The sequence below is a fragment of the Condylura cristata genome, unplaced genomic scaffold (assembly GCF_000260355.1).
Source record: "Condylura cristata isolate star-nosed mole 26May11 unplaced genomic scaffold, ConCri1.0 scaffold00008, whole genome shotgun sequence".
In the NCBI taxonomy this organism is placed as follows: domain Eukaryota; kingdom Metazoa; phylum Chordata; class Mammalia; order Eulipotyphla; family Talpidae; genus Condylura; species Condylura cristata.
This window is the reverse complement of record NW_004567109.1, coordinates 25,317,977-25,335,431: the sequence shown is the minus strand read 5'-3', so window position 1 is coordinate 25,335,431 and position 17,455 is coordinate 25,317,977. Positions and strand designations below refer to the sequence as shown.

At 56.7% G+C, this 17,455-nt stretch overlaps 2 protein-coding genes across 7 annotated transcripts in view; both read left to right on the top strand.

Moving 5' to 3' along the window:
- Nucleotides 1-4,177, top strand: part of MKNK1 (MAP kinase interacting serine/threonine kinase 1) — a 39,927-nt gene extending 35,750 nt beyond the window's left edge. For all 5 annotated transcript variants that reach the window (XM_012722528.1, XM_012722527.1, XM_012722524.1 and 2 more), the window contains 3 exons: nt 224-388; nt 1,544-1,587; nt 2,857-4,177. In XM_012722528.1, the coding sequence (XP_012577982.1) occupies nt 224-388; nt 1,544-1,587; nt 2,857-3,124 (477 nt within the window). In that variant the 3' untranslated portion in view covers nt 3,125-4,177. The remainder of the gene's footprint in view (nt 1-223; nt 389-1,543; nt 1,588-2,856) is intronic.
- Nucleotides 4,178-9,204: 5,027 nt separating this feature from the next.
- On the top strand, nt 9,205-13,222 carry KNCN (kinocilin). Of its 2 annotated transcripts, XM_012722530.1 has the most exons (5): nt 9,205-9,687; nt 10,675-10,743; nt 11,359-11,433; nt 12,253-12,333; nt 12,609-13,222. In XM_012722530.1, the coding sequence occupies exons 1-4, from the start codon at nt 9,537-9,539 to the stop codon at nt 12,330-12,332; spliced, it is 375 nt and encodes a 124-aa protein (XP_012577984.1). In that variant the 5' UTR covers nt 9,205-9,536; the 3' UTR covers nt 12,333; nt 12,609-13,222. The 2 variants fall into 2 exon arrangements, with proteins under 2 accessions (XP_012577984.1, XP_012577983.1); XM_012722529.1 differs by having other exon boundaries at nt 12,253-13,222.
- The last annotated feature ends 4,233 nt before the right edge of the window (nt 13,223-17,455 follow it).

Sequence of the window (17,455 nt, the reverse complement as noted above, 5' to 3'; positions counted from 1 at the left end):
GGCTTTGTTCTCTAGTTGGGAGTCCTAACGCCTCACTCACTTTCCAGTAGCCTGCCCGCTGCCCTCCATGGGTATGGCGTATGGTTTGATGATTTGGGCCATAATTTGCGGCTGGGTGTCTGGGAAGCCAAGCCATGAGCTGCAGCGTTGGTGGAGGCCAGCTGGGCTTTGGGTGACCTGCCCAGTGGCACAGGGGGGCTCAGGAGGAATCTTCTTTACCTAGAACAAGCTGTTTGAGAGCATCCAAGAAGGCAAGTATGAGTTTCCTGACAAGGACTGGGCACATATCTCCAAGGAAGCCAAAGATCTCATCTCCAAGCTTCTGGTTCGAGATGCAAAGCAGAGACTGAGTGCCGCCCAAGTTCTGCAGCACCCTTGGGTGCAGGGGGTGAGTGACTCAGGGAGGGGTGATAGGCCACCCCTTCAGGCCTGTGGCATGGTGGTGAGGAATCCCACATGAGGGCGCACTGAGCGGCAGCCCAGGCGGCTGATACCAGCTGACCTCAGGGAAATCTTGGAGCAGCTTCAGTCCCTGGGCACTGGGAGGACAGGGGTGACCCAGCCAGGGCGGGTCCCCTGCTGTGACAGATTTGGCTCTGACTGCTAACCTTTGCTTCCTTGGAATGGACAGAGGCCTCTGGGGAGTTGGCACAGACATCCTACTTTTGGTAGGAGACACACAGCCCAGGAAACAGCTTGGCTTCAATATGTGGGGCCTTGGGGCCACCTCCTCATCGAAAAATAGCATCATCTGACAACATCCAAAAGCCTTATGCCCTGCTTGCTGGGTGGGACTTGTCATCTCTTCTCACCCTGTGGTTCTGGGTACATCGCTCCTGAAGGACAAAATATATTTATCCCAAACTAAAGCACCAGCTCGCCACTAGGAAACATTGTGACCATCCCTCCTTGGTTACTCACTTTCCCCGACTTCAGCCTTTCCAGGGCTGTGCCAGGCCTGCTGTGATTATTGTGTCTCCCCGCCCTGGCTATCTCGGGGGGGCTGCCAGTGGAAGAAAGCAAGCATGCCCTGCCGCGTGTTATGGCCCAGTGGAAACCCAATCCAAGAGTCTCTAAAGGGCTCGTTCCCAGCCGCCCCTGAGTCTTTACTGAGCACCACCCACCACCCACATGCCAGACACAGGAAGACTAAGACCCTGCCCAGTGTTCATGCTCTACAGGGCCAAGGAGACAAGGGAGTAAGTGACCCCAAAGGGCCAGGAGACAAGGGAGTAAGTGACCCCAAAGGGCCAGGGTCTAGGGAGCTGGCAGGGAAGAAGGGATAGAACTTCACAGGGGAAGTGACCCTCGCGCTGGCTCTTAGATCAGGACTGGGCCTGGCAAAGAGAGATTCTGCGGGCAGAGGCCGCTGGGTTGGGGGCTGTGCCTGCGCCCTCTCTCCTTGGAAGGCCTGACCAGGGAGCAGACGTGGCAAGAGCCAGGGCTGGGCCAGGGCCTCTACCCACTCTGTGCGAACTTGGGAGGGGGCAGCTCTTGAAGAGGAATCCTTGCTGACCCACACAATCTGTCCTTCCCATTCTAGCAAGCTCCAGAAAGGGGACTCCCCACGCCGCAAGTCCTCCAGAGGTAAATGCTGCGATACTCAGCACTCGCTTTCTTTGGCTCTGACTCACCCTTCTGCTGTCAGCCACACTGGGGGGCAGAGAGCACATCCCTGTGTTCAGAGACCCTCCTCCACAAGGGGCTTCCTGCCCTCCTCCCCACTTATCTTTGTCTTCTCCCTGGGTTGCAGGGTTCTTTCTCCCTGGCTTCACTTCTATTTGCCTGGCCCCCCTGCTTCCAGTACGCTTCAGGCCTCTCTTTGGGCTGTTTGGTATAGCCGCCTGAATCCTAACTATATAAATCAGCAGTTTCAGCCCAAAGAGAGGCCTCTCTGCGGGCACTGACACTGGAGCTATCTTCTGCACTGGCTTGGTGAACCACAGGAATCAGGGCCACATAAGCCGTGGGGAGCAGTCGCTGGCTACTCTGCTAGACAATAATAATGGTCACTGTATGGCAAAGACCACGTGCCAGAGGTGGGGCCAAGGGCTTCACATGCATTACCCCTGGAGTGCTCATGACACATGTATCCCTCTTAGAGATGAGAAAAGCAGAATGTAGAGTGGTCCAGCTAACTCACTCAAGGCCACTCACCAGTCTGAGTCTCAGGAGCTAAACTTTGAACCCAGATGTGCTTGACTCTGGTGACTTTTAACACTAGACTGTGTTTCCAGCGTTTGCTGCCCTAATCCCAAAGGGCCGAGGGTAAAGCATTGTGGGAACCAACCACACAGCCGGTTTCTCCACAGGGAAGCCTGCCACCTTTATCTTCTCTATTTCATGTGAGCCAGAGTTCCTCTGCCCAGCTCATTTCCCACCTAATTCTCTAGAGCTGCACATCTGGATGTCCTATGACCCCAAACTTCAGTCCCCCTTAGAACATGTATTCAGTGAGTCCAAAATGCCTATTTCGCGCTGGCCCTGAGCTGGATTCTCAGGACACACAGAAGACCCAGCCCCTGCTCCGCACCCTCCTGTGAGGGCGGGTTGTGCCTGGGGGTTTCTCATGCCAGGGCCCTTCCTCTGGCAGACCTGCGTGCAGGCCACTGGAGCTCAGAGGAGGGTGCCTGGAATAAAAGGGGGCGTTTGGCCTGTCATCCCAGGCCGGGGGAGCTGCCCTTGAGGTTCAAAGCCCCTTCAGCCCCTGTGAGTGTCAACCCTATGGAAAAACTACTTTGCAGACAAACCTGGAGGGACTGTGAAAAGCAGCAGCTGCTGTGCTGTCAGGATCTGACCGGGCTGACCCCACTGATCATGTCCCCTCTCTCCTGTGCTTTTGCCCTGCCCCTGCAGAAACAGCAGCACAATGGACCTGACTCTCTTTGCGGCCGAGGCCATCGCCCTTAACCGCCAGCTATCTCAGCACGAGGAGAATGAACTGGCTGAGGAGTCAGAGCCACTGACTGCAGGCCTCTGCTCTGTGAAACTTTCCCCTCCTTCGAAGTCACGCCTGGCCCGCCGGAGAGCCCTGGCCCAGGCAGGTCGCAGTGAAGACACGGCAGTCACTGTGCCCAGCAGCCCCAGCCCTCTGGCACACTCCTTCACACCCTCCAGACCCTAGGCCTGTCCAGGCATTGCCCTTCTGGAACACTGTGTAGCCCAAGTCTGCAGAGCAGCCAGAAGGACCTGGTCCTTACCAGCAGTTAGGCCTTTTTGTCCACAAAGGCCCAGAGTCCTCCAGGAAAAGGCTTTTCCAAAGGGATTGTCTTTGAAAAGGAAAGCAATCACTTGTCACTTTGCATAATAGCCTGCAGCAGGGTCGTCTGGTCTGCGCTGGCTCCTGCCCACCAGCTCACACCCCCCCTTCACCCACCCCCTCCCCCGCAGATCCAAGATGGAGCCTGTGTTGGAGGCAGTGGGCTGTGCCTGCAGCCTTCAGGGAACCGGGCTTGAGAAGCCCGTCCTCCCTCTCTGTGCTGTCACCCCGATTCCCCAGTCTCTCCTCCACCTTCCTCTGTCCTCTGGATGTCCTCCCCCTCTGCTGAGCAAAGCTACCCTCAATTCAGGTGAGGGCAGGGAGCATCTGCATTCCGGAAGCCAGATCAGTCTTCCAGTCTGTGGCACAGAGAAGCACATAATCTTTCTTTGCCGTGACCAGAATGAATCCCTCATTTATCATCCTCTTCCTTGTTTGGGATTGCTGCTAAAGTCAGTATTACTTCGTGTTTTTCTGTTTGTTTGTTTTTAAAACTATGCTTTTCCAGTCAAGATGAGACTTTAAACCCCCACTGCAAGCCCACAGACTTTCCTGAGCATGTAACAGCTCACTCTTCTTTCCTGAATGTTCATGCTTTGGGGTTTTAACCCTCTTACCCTGTTTTTAAGTTATTAAGATGATGAGCAGCTGAGAGGCCACCTCTGCTGTATCCTGGGACTGGTGTGCAGGATGGGACCTGCCAGGGCGCCCAAGGCCTCTTGCCTGAGGCAGGGCCACACCTGAGGCAGCCGGGCTGCCTGGTCCAGGCCAGTGGCTCCTGCTGCCAGCGAACAGGAGGGAGAGGGAGAGCACGTCCGTGCAGGTCAGCGGCCTGCCGAGTGGCCTGGAGAAAACCAATCCGCATGAGTCACACACAAGTTTGTGTAACACCGTGATGCTAGTGTGCACTTGTTTTAATAAAACTGTTTTAGATTCTAACTCTGCCCTCCCTGGCAGTCCTTTCTTTCTTTACCAGCAGAGCTGAGGAGGAGACAGACCTTCCAGAGGGGCTGAGGCAGCCGGGGAAGGAGAAGGTGCCCTGTGAGGACGCTAAATGTAGCAGCTCCCTGGATCCATAAAACAAGGTGAAGGGGATGGCTCTGTTGTCGCTGCTTTTCTTCTTTAGAGGAGGAAATGAAATTCATCAAACATTTATCCATCTCCAATTCTGGGTCAGGGCCCAGAGATGACTGAGAATCAGCCTCCCACAGAAAAGGCAGTGCAGCACCATCACACAGACCAGCTTTAAAAAGTGCTTCAACAGATGCCCCCCACACACACACACACCCTGCCCGGTCCCCACCCTGAGGTGCTGCTGTGTGCCCAGACCCTGCTGGTCCTGCAAGGAAGAGCACCTTGAATCCATACATACCCTGTGCTCTGGTGTGGCCTCCGGGAGGGGGAGGGAGGGGGGGCCTTTTACAAGTAGCTCTCAAGGAGGTGGGGAGAGAGGTCCGACAGGGCATAGACTGGGCACACCCTGCAGCTTTTATCCCTGGAGAGCTCAGGCAGACTGGACCAGGAGCACTGGCTCTGCGGGCCACCACTCTCCTCCACCGGGAGCACCTCCCTGCTGGCGATGGCATACTTTGTTAGCCAGCCTCCCTTTGCCGTAACCCTCACTACCCACCTCCCTTTATCTGTCTGGAGCGGGGTGGGCTGGAAAAATGTGCCTGTGGAATCTGAGTCTTTCATGCAAAATCTCCTGGTCCCCTGGGACCCAGAACCAGGCTATGAGTTTCTTTCCCCTGTAGACTCCAGCTGGGGCAGCAGGAATGTGCCTTCCCAGAGCTGCCAGGACAAGCCCCCACTCTCTGCCTCTGCTTTTGTTCAGGCTGCACCCTCCCCCATCTAGTCCGCTCACAAGCCCCAAGGCCCCCCCGCTTGAAACACGTTGGTGCCTCCTTTGGCTTTACTAATTCTTACTAGGTGACAGGTACACTCTGGAAAGTTCACTGGCATTAATTCTCACAGCAGTCCTATGAAGAAGGCACTATTAATCCCTTTAACATATGAACCAAGCAGAGAGAGGAGAAACAGTGTGTGGGCGGAGGGGGGGTTGGGGGGTGCTATACCTAAAGATGGTAGAGAGTTCTTCCCAGAGAATCATGGAGCCCAGTGGCCTGCGTTCAAACCCCAGCTCTGTCACTGCGGACTTTAAGACTTGATGTCTGAGTGACTCACCATGCTTCTGGTGCTGTTGTAAAAATGTTAATAAGTGTCTCCAGCTGTTCTAGGCACACACAGTGAGTGCTCAGTAAACTTAGCTGTGTTGCTTTTTGTTGTCTCCTGGGGCAGAATTACTCAGCTCCTTGCTGTCATGGAGATGAGCGCTCCCCTTCTGTGGCTCCCAGAGCCCTCTGTCTACAAAGGGTTTGTGTGGGCGGAAATGGGTAGGGACTTTGCTGACTGGCTGGCCTCCACCCTTCGTGGGCTCCCGCTGCTCAAGGCTGCTCAGCTCCTCCTGGCCAGAGTCTGTCCTCCAGCGATGGTGCTAGATGAGCCTGGTTGGGCCCTAGTCCCGCCACTGTCCACTAGGTGACCTTGGGCTTTCTGAGGCTGCGTGTCTGGCCGCTGGGCAGAGACAGGAACGGCAGACACACTGTGAGAGACTCTGGGACCTAGAACCATGACAACCAGTTCCCAGTTCCCATCCAGGCTCACGCTGGGGCTGCGCCTTAGGGGAGAGCTCGTCCACATGGCTGAATGTCCCAGACCTTTGGCCTCTTGCCTCAAGTCCAGTCAGTGGACCTTGGCCCCAGCCCCTTTTGGTTCCTGTGGACTCTGAGGACTCCTATCTGAGCCACCTTAGGGTCTCAGGCACAGGGGACAAGACTCTCTGGTCCACCTGCTGGCCAACTGTCCCCCACTAGGCCCAGCTGCAAAACTAGGGGTGCCTTGGTCCTGTGCTCACTGCTCTGGCAGTTTCAGTCAGGAGGGGAGTGAGGAGCAAACCCCCCCCCCATAGCTGATACCCTTGTTGCCATGGTAGCAGTTGCCTTGGAAGCTGCTTCCGGACTTCAGCTTCAGAACAGTCAGGAAAGCTGCCCTGGCCCCAGGGGATCAGTGAATTAATCATGCTCTTCTAGGGTCCTCAACCCTCAAGGCAAATAAACAGAACTAAACCAAGCTGAGTCTTTTTCACCCACTCTACCCCCACCCCCCACCTTGGTCTTGGTGCTTCTGGGAGGGAAAGCACCTAGCAGGTACCTTCCAGCTCTGGCCTCCCCCAGAGACAGACTTAGTGACAGCTGGGCAGTGACCAGGGCCTAGCCACACCCTGGCTCAGGAGTGGGGAGCCCGGCTTCAGGGAGGAGGGCTCTGAGGTTTGGGTGGGGGTATGGGTCAGGCTCTGGTGCCTTGGGCTCCCAGCGGCCATCACCCACACAGATGGGTTCCTTTCATTCACTCGCCTATTAGGATAAATGCAGCACCCAAGGACAAGCATGTATTTTATTTTTCAGAAATGATACAGCCTACATTGAGGAAAGAATTGGCAAGCCTCCCTCTCTATATTTGTAATCAAAGGAGGAGCAGGCATCACAAAAGTTCTGAGTAGTTTTTAATGACACTCTCCTGTCGTGAACAAAAAGATGAAGTCTGGAATGATTCTTTGAACACAATGTCTCCTCTTGATGGGGGGGGGGAGGTGGCTGCCAATTCCTCCCACCTCAAATAAGACAATTTAGAAATTCAGGACCAGAGATGAGCTAGAGGACTTTCCAGCTCACCTGGAGGCTCTGTCTGGGACTCTAAGGCCTCCCTGTGCCTCGGTTTCCCCACCCACTTCACGACAGGCTGAGCTGGTTCTGTGTGTCTGTAACTGTAGCTGATAATGATTTAATGTGTCTCTCCTCCATATTTTCTCCTCTGACTCTGCCCTGAGGGATTTGCACTGTCAAAGAAAACTAATTTAGAATTTGGTCTCCAGAGTTTGGAGATCGGAGTGTTCTGGAATCTGGCACTCAAGTTGCACGAGCCTCCCCAACTCCAGTCTCTGCCATTCCCAGTCACCAGATGAGCCAAGGAGAGCGTAGGCAGGGCCGGTGCGGGCCCCACGGTGCAGGTGGGAGGCGAGGTCCAGAGCCTGTGATGATGCCGATGTGGAAGTCACAGGAGAGAGACACCATCGCCAGCCCCGCCTTCAGCACCAGCACCCAGCGGGGACAGGAGGCAGCGGGGAGGGTGTCCCGATGGCCAGACCTCCGGATGTTAGGAACACATTTTCAGAGACAATTATATCAAGGGTTCCTTCTAAAACTAGTCAGTGGGGGATCAATTACGTGTGACAGAGACCCGGGCTGTCATTTGATGCCTAATTGAAGGGCTAATCGGACCTCCTCCGGGTGGGAGGCACAGGGCTGTTGGTGGCAGCCGTGTGCCGGTGGGTGTCCAGCTTGAGTCTTCTTACTGGGACCAGGAACGCAGCCCACGGCAACACGCCTTCTCTCTACACAGCTTCCCCCACCCACTCTGGCAGAGCTGAAGGGCCGTGCTTGCCTTAGCCCCCCCCACCATCCCCGAGGAAAGGCCCTTACTAAGGCCAGAGCCCCCTGGAGCCCACAGCCCTCTCTTGCTGGCCCAAGCCTCTGTGTTCTGTCCCTGTCCCGCAGCCTAGCCCAGCTCCCCTCTAGCCCTGGCGTCCTGTCACTCCTGAACCTGCCCATGACCCGCGACAGGAAGACAGGAACAAGGGCAGACGGTGGACACTCAGCATGGGGACATGGCAGCCACGGTAGCCAGCTCACCCACTCAGGGGCCACCAGGAATCTTGGCAGAGTTGCAGCTGGCTGAGCAGAATCGTGCTGGAGATGAGGTGTTCTCCAGACAGCAGGGGCCAGGCAGGTACAGCAGGGGGCCGCGGAGGTGGAGGTGGCCAGAGGAGGTGGCTGTGGAGGGAGGGGAGCAGAAGGCCTAGGTCCAGCTGTGGCACCTGCGATACAGTGGAGAAAGATAGGGGTGCTGACGGGAGGCGTGCGGCTGGCGATGGAATCCTGGGAATTGGACCCACCTGTCTAGCAAAGGGCTAGAGCTAGGGCCATATTCTGGGGTCAAGGATGAACTGGGGGTGGGACAGGGCTGAGCAGGGCTGGGTCACCGCTGCCCAGCGTGAGTGGGTGGACCCTGAGAGTACATCAGGCAAAGGAGCTCAGTCCTGGTCCCGATGTACCAACCTGATCTAGCTGCCTGCCGCTGCTGCCAACACCCAGCCCCTGCTGATCCCTCCTCCTGAACCTCTAATCTGAACCAGCCTTCCTCCTCAACATGCCCCTACAACCGCTGTTCATCCCCACCAGCCCCCCTTGCACCCCACTGACGAAGCCGGACAGCTGGAAGTCCTCAACTTCTCAGCAGTGGCACCAGAAGGGGTCTAGGTGAGCATCAGATCAACCGGAGAAGGGCTTCCCTTGGCATCATCTTCCAGTAGGACCCTTCAGCCCTGCCCAAGAGTCCACAGGTTGATGGGATGGGGGAGTGGGGAGGGGCAGGCAGGGCGGGATGGAGACTGGACTTGGAGGGATACCTCTCCCACCTCCTGCCCCACGCGCTGTTCCTGTTTCCCAGGCCTCGTCCAGGCCTCCTCCCGCCTCTGTCCCCAAGTCCCCCAGTGGAGGCCCAGGTACGCCTGGGGAGGGGACTGTAGACCCTGAGCTCGGGGCCTGGAGTCCTGGAGTCTCCTTCCACAAAGCCACTGGCTCCCCTCCACCCCACCAGCCCTCGGAGCCAACAGTGGAATCTGGGCCCCTGGGACCCAGCAGGGGCTCACATTGCAGCCTCATGAATAACCCAGCACCTCCCGGCTGCCTGCATCACCAAGGAACCATGTTCCCTGGACCATGCCCCAATGCTTTAAACTTTAATAGGCGAGGCTCAGTGGCAGCTGAGCAGTTCCAGGGAGGTGGGGCAGGGAGCTTAGGCCAAGCTGTCCTGAGAGGAGGCTGGTGGGGAGGACCCTGCGGGGCAGGCCCAGCTCTTGAGAACCTGGCAGCCTAGGCAGGGTGTAGGCAGGAAGGAGCCCCAGGTGAGGGCTCCCGCTGCAGGGGAGGAGAAATACTGAGCAGGGCCTGGAGGAATAGTGAGATCTTGGTTCAGGGCTTCTGGGGGCTGACTAGAGGGCTGTGGGGTGGGGTTCCAGACAAATCCAGGGGTACCAGTGCAAGAATCCACTTAGAAGCTCCCAGTCTGAAGGTAGAACTTCAGCAAGGGGTCATCCAGCAAGACTGAGCCCTCCCGCCTTTCCAGGGCTGGCGGCTGGAGGCGGTGGCCCGCAGGCTGCATGGACATCCCCATCAGCAGCAGAGACTTCCGCTGCCTGCAGCTGGCCTGTGTGGGCCTCAGCCTGGTGGCCGGCAGCATCATCATCGGCGTCTCCGTGTCCAAAGCCACCGCTGCCGTGGGTGGTATCTTTATTGGTGCCGCTGGTCTGGGTGAGCAGGTGCTGGGCTTGGAGAGGGAGCAGGGCACCGTCAGGTGAACAAGACATGGAGGGACAGGCTGGGTCCACAGGAATGGGCTGGGAGGTGAGTGGGAGGGCACGGGGAGGGGTGGGGGCCCGGGCGTGGTCCCCTCATGGCTTCTGGGGGTGGGAAATGGAGGAGTGGAGGAGGTGGCTGTTATCCTGCTCCTCTCTGAATGTCCCCCCCAACACTCTCCAGTCCCAAGACCCCGGTTCTCGGGTTCATGGTGGGAGGCATAAGCTCCCGGGGGGGTGAGTGGGTGGGGTTAAGAAAGAGGTCCCCAGCTGCGTGCTCCTTCCGCCAAGGCACTGCCAGCTCAGACAGGTTTCCTTTCATTCCTGGTGTATCTCAGCAGCTTCTGAGCCAGTCCCACTGTTAACCCCCTGTGAAGCCAAGGACCATCCCTCACCCCAGTCAAAAGCAGACCCCAAAGCAGCAGCCTGGGGCTCTGGGCATCTGCCTTGGGAACTCCGGCCAAGGCCACAGAGGCTTGGTCTGGGCTGAAGCGGGAGTGGGCAGGGCAGGGTCTGCCCTGACTCCCTCTCTCCAAGCCTGTGGAAGGGGCATGCCTGCCAGGAGCCCCGGGGGATGCCGGGGAGGGTGGAGCAAGGGAGAGGTGGTGGTGGTGCTGTCGACTGGACCCACCGCAGCCAGCTGAGGAGGAAGCTGACTTGCTGGTCCCTGGGCGTGGGGAGCCCAAGTCTGGGCCTTGGCAGCCTCTAGCCGCTTTCCCAGATAGACACTGATTGCCACCTGGGCTCCTGGCACTGGGCTTTGGGGAGCTACTTCTGCACACCTGCTCTCAGGTTCACATTTGCACCCACACTGCAGCCCTGTCCACCCCTGCTGCCCCCATGAGCCCTCATAAACTGCCTCCTCCTTGCAGCACACCCACAGTTTCATTCAGCTGGTCCTAGCCAGGGCCCTCCCCACCATAGAACCCCTGTCTCTCTTCAGGGCTCCTTATGTTGGCCTACCCCTTCCTGAAGGCTCGGTTCAACCTGGACCACATCCTGCCTGCAATAGGTGAGTCCTCTCCCGCCCTGCCAGGGCCTGTGGGAGACCCCAGGGGCAGTGGAGCTGGGCGCATGTGCACAACTGCTCCTGGTTCTGTGTGCACACACACACACTCACATGCACACACACACATTCACACACGGGCCTGCAGGCGTTGCCATGACAACAGAGCAGCCGCTACTACCTGCTGCCTGTCACCACAAAGGTGCCTGCTCTGAGCTCCCATCTCCCCTAAGAGGTGCCTGCTCTGAGCTCCCTCTCCCCCACAACCTTCAAGATATTCAAATAACCCCACTTCATCTCTGAGTCTCCATGAAGACCCTCTGTCTCCCCTTCTGTACAAGTCTGCACCTCATCTTAGTTTCCTTCATACACACCCCCATCTCTAGCCATCCAGTGCAGCTTTATTATATCCCAGTTCTCCCCAGAACCCCCACCTCATTTTTTTAAAATCTACCATTTTTTCCTTCAAGGCCTCATTTCTTCTTCATGGGGCCTAAAGAGAAAAGATAGCAGCAAGGGTGGAGACTAGATTAGGCAGAGGGAGGACTTTCCTTCCCAGAGCTGGACTTGGGAATGACTTGGTAATCAAAGGGCTTGGGGTGGGGGGGTCTCATCCTGCAGGGAGCCTGAGGATCCATCCCCATCAGGGGCCAGACCATGGGGAGGGAAGATCCAGCACAAATGGCAATAAGGAGGGTAAGTTCCAGAAATTCCAGAACACATCTTCCATCTTCCCTCTCTGACTCAGCAGCTTTATGGGGCCCAGGAAGAAGCCTGGGGGGTGGGGGGGGGGGCTCAAGGGACTCTCAGGGGCTTCCCACCACAGGGAGCCAGCAAAGTTGGTAGTCCTCCCTCGTTTCCAAGCCAAGCTCCAAGCCAAGCAGAGCTGTTTGTCCCTGGGGCTTCACTCTGGTGTCCAGTGTGCACACCAGACAGGCCATTCACTGCCCTTCCCATTCCCTAGTTCCACGGCCCAGTTCATCTTCTCACACTCCATTCCCATGGTGGAATCCAGCTCACAAAGCTGGCTCCTGAAACTGAGCATCTTACTCCCCCAGGCTTCCACAGGAAGGGTCTAGGGCAGGAGTTTCTCAAAGGTGGCCAGACCCAGCGTCTGCTGCCAGTGGTCAGATGGCTCAGACTGAGCAACAGGTTGCATTCCAGACACTGTTCTAAGCACTTTGCAAATATTAACTAATTTGTTCCTTCTCTGCACAACCATATGAGGGAGGTACAATAATTTGTCCCAATTCCTGGGGCAACTGAGGCACAGGGAGATTCAGTGACAGCTAGAAGTGGTGGGGCCAGAACTGAAAGCAGGCAGTCAGCCCCCGAGTCCAGTCTCCAAGCCCCACACTACACGCCTGTCCTTTTGAGGGGCCATTTTGACCACCTTTGCCTTGGCAACTACCCCCGGGGCTCCCCCTCCTTATTCCATTCTTCTTGGACCCCTCTGGTTTGCTCTGAGTCCCTGATTCATCACCTCAGACAGCCCCCTCCTGGTCATCCCCACAGGAGCCCGCAGCAGCCTGTCCACCGTGAGCAGGACCCTGGAGAAGCTGAAGCCAGGAGGCCGGGGCGCTGGGGAGGGCTGAGGTATAAGGGTCTGCCCTGCCCTGTCCTCCCAGCCCACCACCCTCATCCCAGCACCTCCTGGGGTCCAGACCAGAGGTGAGCCAGGCCTTGGAGACACCAGCCCCACATTCGCAGGGACCAAGGCTCTGGAAATGGATTCCGTGTGGCTCAGCCCTGGCCTGAAGCAAGGTGTCACTGAAGGTCCCTCGTGGGGAACACCTTGTTTCTTGACCTGGGTTTTCTTTCTGGATTGCAACTCCACTTCCCTTTTTTTATCTACTGACTACTTTCTCTAGAATCTGGGCTTAGGGGTCCCGTCCCTTGCTTCAGCCTTGCTAGAGAAGTGAAGCGTGGGCCCACAGGAACCATACGAAGAGCTCTAGTTGAGGCCCTTAGTCCCCAAGACCGGGATCTTGGTCTCCAGAACTTACCAGCTGTGCAGAGGAATGGGAGCAGATTCTTTTTCACATCAAAAACTTCTCAGAATATCAAAAATAACAGCAACTCCTCAGGCAGAGAACCAGACAGGGACACAGCCTTGAAGGATTCCTGGTCCCCAGGCAGACAAAATGGTCACTGCCATGACAGGAGCCCAGGTGAGGCGTGGGCCTGGAGGCTTCCCGGAGAGGCTGACTCCTGGGCAGAGCACTGCTGAGACACCCGCTGTTTGACTCCACCATTCCAGGCTTTTTGTGATCTGGCTCCAGGGGAGACCTCAGCTTTCCCTTTTCTTCCCAACCCACTCATGGTTCCTGAACAATCAGTCTCAAGTGTCGAGAAGCGCCCTCCCTGTCTGCCTAGCAAGACTCTCTGCCTTGACAGGCCAGTTCCATCCTACCCGCATGACCCTTCTCTTCCTCTTCTGCTGCCCCCTGTGTCTTAATCCTCTAGGAAGGTCGAAGTTATCTTTGTCACAAAACAAATAAACAATCCTATTTAAGCTTGGTGTGTGGTTGCTTTTTTTCCGTTCTGGGCACCATCAGGGCACATAGTAAGTGTTCAATAAATGCTAAAGACTTGAATTTATCAGGGGAGCACTTCCACAGACTTGCCCTGGACAGACACTTCAAGGCCCTACATACCTACAGGCTGGGGCAGGGAGGTCCTGGCCTGGTGCATCTGGTGTGCAGGAAGCATCCCACCTCGTGCATCTGCTCCACGTGGCCTGACCCAGGCAGCCGTGCTGACACGCCTCTCCTCAGAAGTCGCTTTGACTTCCCTGTGCTGCCCGCCACCACAGCTACACCACGCTAGTGAGCCTTGACTATGTTCTGCAGTCAAGAGTGGAGGTGGAGGGCAGGTTCGCGGAAGGTGCCTGTGGATGACCAAAACAAACCAAAGAAAAAGTGGGAGAGACCACTCACTGTCCATATGGGACTCGCCGAGCCCACAGGGAGAGCTGGGGAGCCCCACCGCAGGCCCTAACGCTGTGTCCTCTGCACAGACCCAGGAACTACAGTGGACCACAGTGGACAGACCTCCACTGTGGGGCTCCGTTTCAAAAGTGTGGGCCAGTTGTGGGGACTTTGGTTTCCTCCAGCCTGAGGGAAATCGGCCTCCCCATCCTAGTAATTCCCTGTTGGGTTGAAGTGACCGCTAAGATAAGCAGCTCCAGAACCAGAACCGGTCAATATTTCAGCTTGGGAGGGGCATGAACCGGGCCTGGTCACCAGATCTGCTCTTTCAGTTGTCTGTTCAATAAATGAAACCAGCTCTGTCCGTGCTGTTCTGACGTCAGCTATGCTCTGCTCACCAGGGGGCCTGAGTGCTGGAAACACACCTGTGACCTAAAGTGGGGAGCTCTGGTCAGGCTGGGCGCCCTACAAGTCACATTCCTGGGGGGCCAAGCTGCAGGAGTAACCAAGCATAGACTCTTCCCCGTTTGCCCCTCCCCCTCTCTCCTTCCCCCTCCCCCTCCCTCCTGCGCACAGAGCTGCAGCCCCGAGCCTCCTCTTTGCATCTGCCGAGAGAGGATGAGTGAGCCTTCTTCAAGCCTTCAGGGTGAAGGCTTCCAGGCAATGGTTCATATCAGGAGTTTGTGAATGGGTGAGTGGATAAGGAACCAATGAAGACTGAGGTCGAAGGAGACTCTTCTCCAAGGTTCGGGGAAGTCAGTACCTCCCACTCCACCCGGTCCTCTAACAGTCCAGCTAGGGGTGGGCTCCGTGCCAGCCTTTTCTCCTTTCCGATCCGCTCCCGCAGCAGGTCCCAGGAATCCCCCCAGGATTTCCAGTGGTCTCCGGACCGGGCTTTTGGCCACACCCCTTTCTGGGGCAGGATTGGTGGAGGCTGGTTGGGGCAGGGGTGCTGAAAGCAAGCCCCAGCCCTGGGGAAACCTCCCCCGCCCCAGGTCCACCTCCCCCGCCCCTCCTGGGAAGGTGGGGATCCTTCTGAGGCAGAAGAGAGAGCCAGTAAAAACACCCAGACCCGCGCGCTCTAGAGCGCGGCAAAGCACCCATCCTGAACTCGGAAAGTCCAGACTGAGGCCACCTAGGCGGCGAGTTCAGTGCCAGGAGCCTGGAATACGCGGTACCCAGAGAAGGGGAGAAGGAGGAGCGGAGCCTAGGGGGGAGCCTAGTCCCTGCCAACGCTGCTCCTGGGGTCAAAGGGGAGCCAGGGACTAACGCGCGCGGAGCTGAGCGAGAGGGGCCCCCCCTTTCGGGGCCCGGCCGGCCTTTTGGTTTCTTCCCGGTTGTTGCCCGGGCGGGCGGTTGTTGGGTGCCAGAGCCCCAGTTGATCGGTCGCTGTCTCTTACCACCTGCCTGCCTGAAGCGCACCCTTCCACCAGCGGAACCCCAACTGGGGATCTCCAAGCCACCAGGCTGGTGAGTGAGGGGGGCAAGCTTTTGCTGGCGCCCCTAACCCAACCCTGTGCCCTACTCCCCTATCCTACCCCACCCCATCCTGCCCCCCCCACCCTGCCCTGCGCTCCCACTGGCCCCCTGGCCAGTGCTTAGAGGTCAGCCTGGGCAGGAACGCAGAGAAGTGTCCTCCAGACCTGCTCAGGCAAGACAGAGCCATTGGAGTTGGGGGGGAAGATCACAGAGAAAGCAAGGAGATGAGATGAGGTGAGCATCCCCCTGAATGCCATAAGGACTGGAGGAGACACTCCATAGATCCCAAAGCCCCAGGGCAGGAGAAGTGTCTAGGGCCCCCTGCTCTATCCTGACCCCCCCATCCTCCTTAATTCAGGGAGAACCTCCCCTAGACTCCACCTCCAGTCCCCACCTGCCTGCCCACTGCACCCTCCCAAGGCCCAACATGAAGAGGGAATCAGAGCAGCACAGAGCAACTGTGACAGAGACAGATGAAGCCAGGAAAGTAGGAGACATATGGGAGCCCCTCTGACCAGCACCTCCCTTTTGTTTAACCAGGGGTCCCAGGTGCCTAGGGGGAGGCAGGCTCTGCACAGTGGAGACAGCAGCAAAAAGGTGACAGAGCCCTGGTCCTGAAGGACGATCACTGGGGCACCAGACCTGGACACAGGCGCCATTGAGCTGATTTGGGAGTTAAGGAAGGCTCCCCGAAGAAAATGAGCCCAGCTGCACCCTGAACTTGGCAGGTAAAGGTCAAGCGCATGCATGTTCAGACACACAGAGCAGCATGAATTCAGCTCCCCTTGAGCAAAATCAAAGAGGATCTGAAGAAGCCAGGCTGGGACACAGCAGTGAGAGCCCAGGAGGGATTTAACCAGCTGAAGGGGACCAAGTGGGAGCCAGCGAGATCACTAAGAAGGAAGAAGGGATGGATTCTAGAGGCTCAGAGGGAAAACTCTGCAGAGCTTGGAGGTAGTTGGATAGGAAATGTGTGGAAGAAAACCTGAGGGAAGAGGAACAAGGAGCTCCAGGTTCTGGCTGGGAGACTGGGCTTTGTGGGAGAAGATGAAGTTTAAGTTTCCAAGAGGAGGAGAATGTTTCCAGGAGGGAAGGTTCAGAGTCAAGGCTGTGGGTTGGTGAAGTTAGCCGAGGACTGAACAGCACCCATGGAATCCTGCCAACAAGGAGGTGCTGGTGGCCTTAGGGAGAGAGTCTGACATGGTGGGGGCAGAAATCAGACTGGAGTGGGTTGACTCTTGCAAGGAAGGTAAAGCAGGGAGGTCCACAGGGCTTTAAAGAAGGGAAATATGTTAGCTGGAGGAGGGCATGGTGTTGAAGGAGGGTTTTGTTCTCAGACAAGAGGGATTTGAGTGCCTCTAGGGGGCAGGGGCAATGAAGGGCCCTGGAGCACTGACTAGGAAGGACAAGCCACCCCTCCCCCCATCACTACCATCAGGTCCCCAGCCTGAAGGCCGAGACAAGCTACTGGTGGTTTTCTTTTCCTCCACTGGGCTTAGCAGGCCAGACATAGACTTAGGAGATAGAAAACCAGATTGAGGCAGCACTGAGACTTTGTAGAGGATTCCAGGATGGCCCCAGGTCCCCTGACCTAATGTTGCAACGAGAGGCACCATGGAGCATGGGGGAAGAACACAGATTTGGAAGACACGCAGCCTAGGTCCCAACCCCAGCTCTGCTACATACTATCACCATTTCTGTGACCTTGGGGTAACAATAGCATCAACTTGGACAGTCCTGCTTCCAAAATCAAATGCTCGAGCTTGGAATGATGCATGTTACAACTCATTGGCCAGAACTAGGCACATGGTTCCAAACTAATCACAAATTAGCCATGAAATGCAGTCTTAACCTGTTCAGAAAGGCAAGAGAATGAAAAAGATAGCATGAATAGCCCCAATGACACCCTGCAACAGAGCAGGCCAGAGCACCCCAAACAAACCAGTATCTGACATTGCCACAGCTCCAACTGATGGACCCCAGACCATCAAAGGGAAATTGACATGCAACAGCGGAAAGATTTCCACACCTCATCCCTGTGCAGCCCAGGGCCCAATGAACCAGGGCAGAGGCAACTTCCGGAATAAATCCAGTAGCCATCTGCCCTTAGTGCTTTCTCTGCTTGGGATGGAGACTTGGAATGGTTTTGTCTTCCAGGTCAGCTCTGCTTTCCAGAAGCAGATGAGGATCCCTGTTGGCACTTAGCACTTGGAAGCTCTGCCTATGGGCAAGTATTTGCTTTTGTGCTAGTGGAGGAAGGAGCTAAGTAGAGTTTGCCATCTTTGAAAACACACAAAACACACCCCATC

What these genes read in the sequence shown, in the direction of transcription:
- KNCN (XM_012722530.1), top strand. Translation starts at nt 9,537, where the DNA reads ATGGACATCCCCATCAGCAGCAGAGACTTCCGCTGCCTGCAGCTGGCC. An exon ending in CCACATCCTGCCTGCAATAG is followed by an intron (nt 10,744 to 11,358) that starts GTGAGTCCTCTC and finishes CTCATCCTGCAG; the next exon opens with GGAGCCTGAGGATCCATCCC. An exon ending in CACAAATGGCAATAAGGAGG is followed by an intron (nt 11,434 to 12,252) that starts GTAAGTTCCAGA and finishes TCATCCCCACAG; the next exon opens with GAGCCCGCAGCAGCCTGTCC.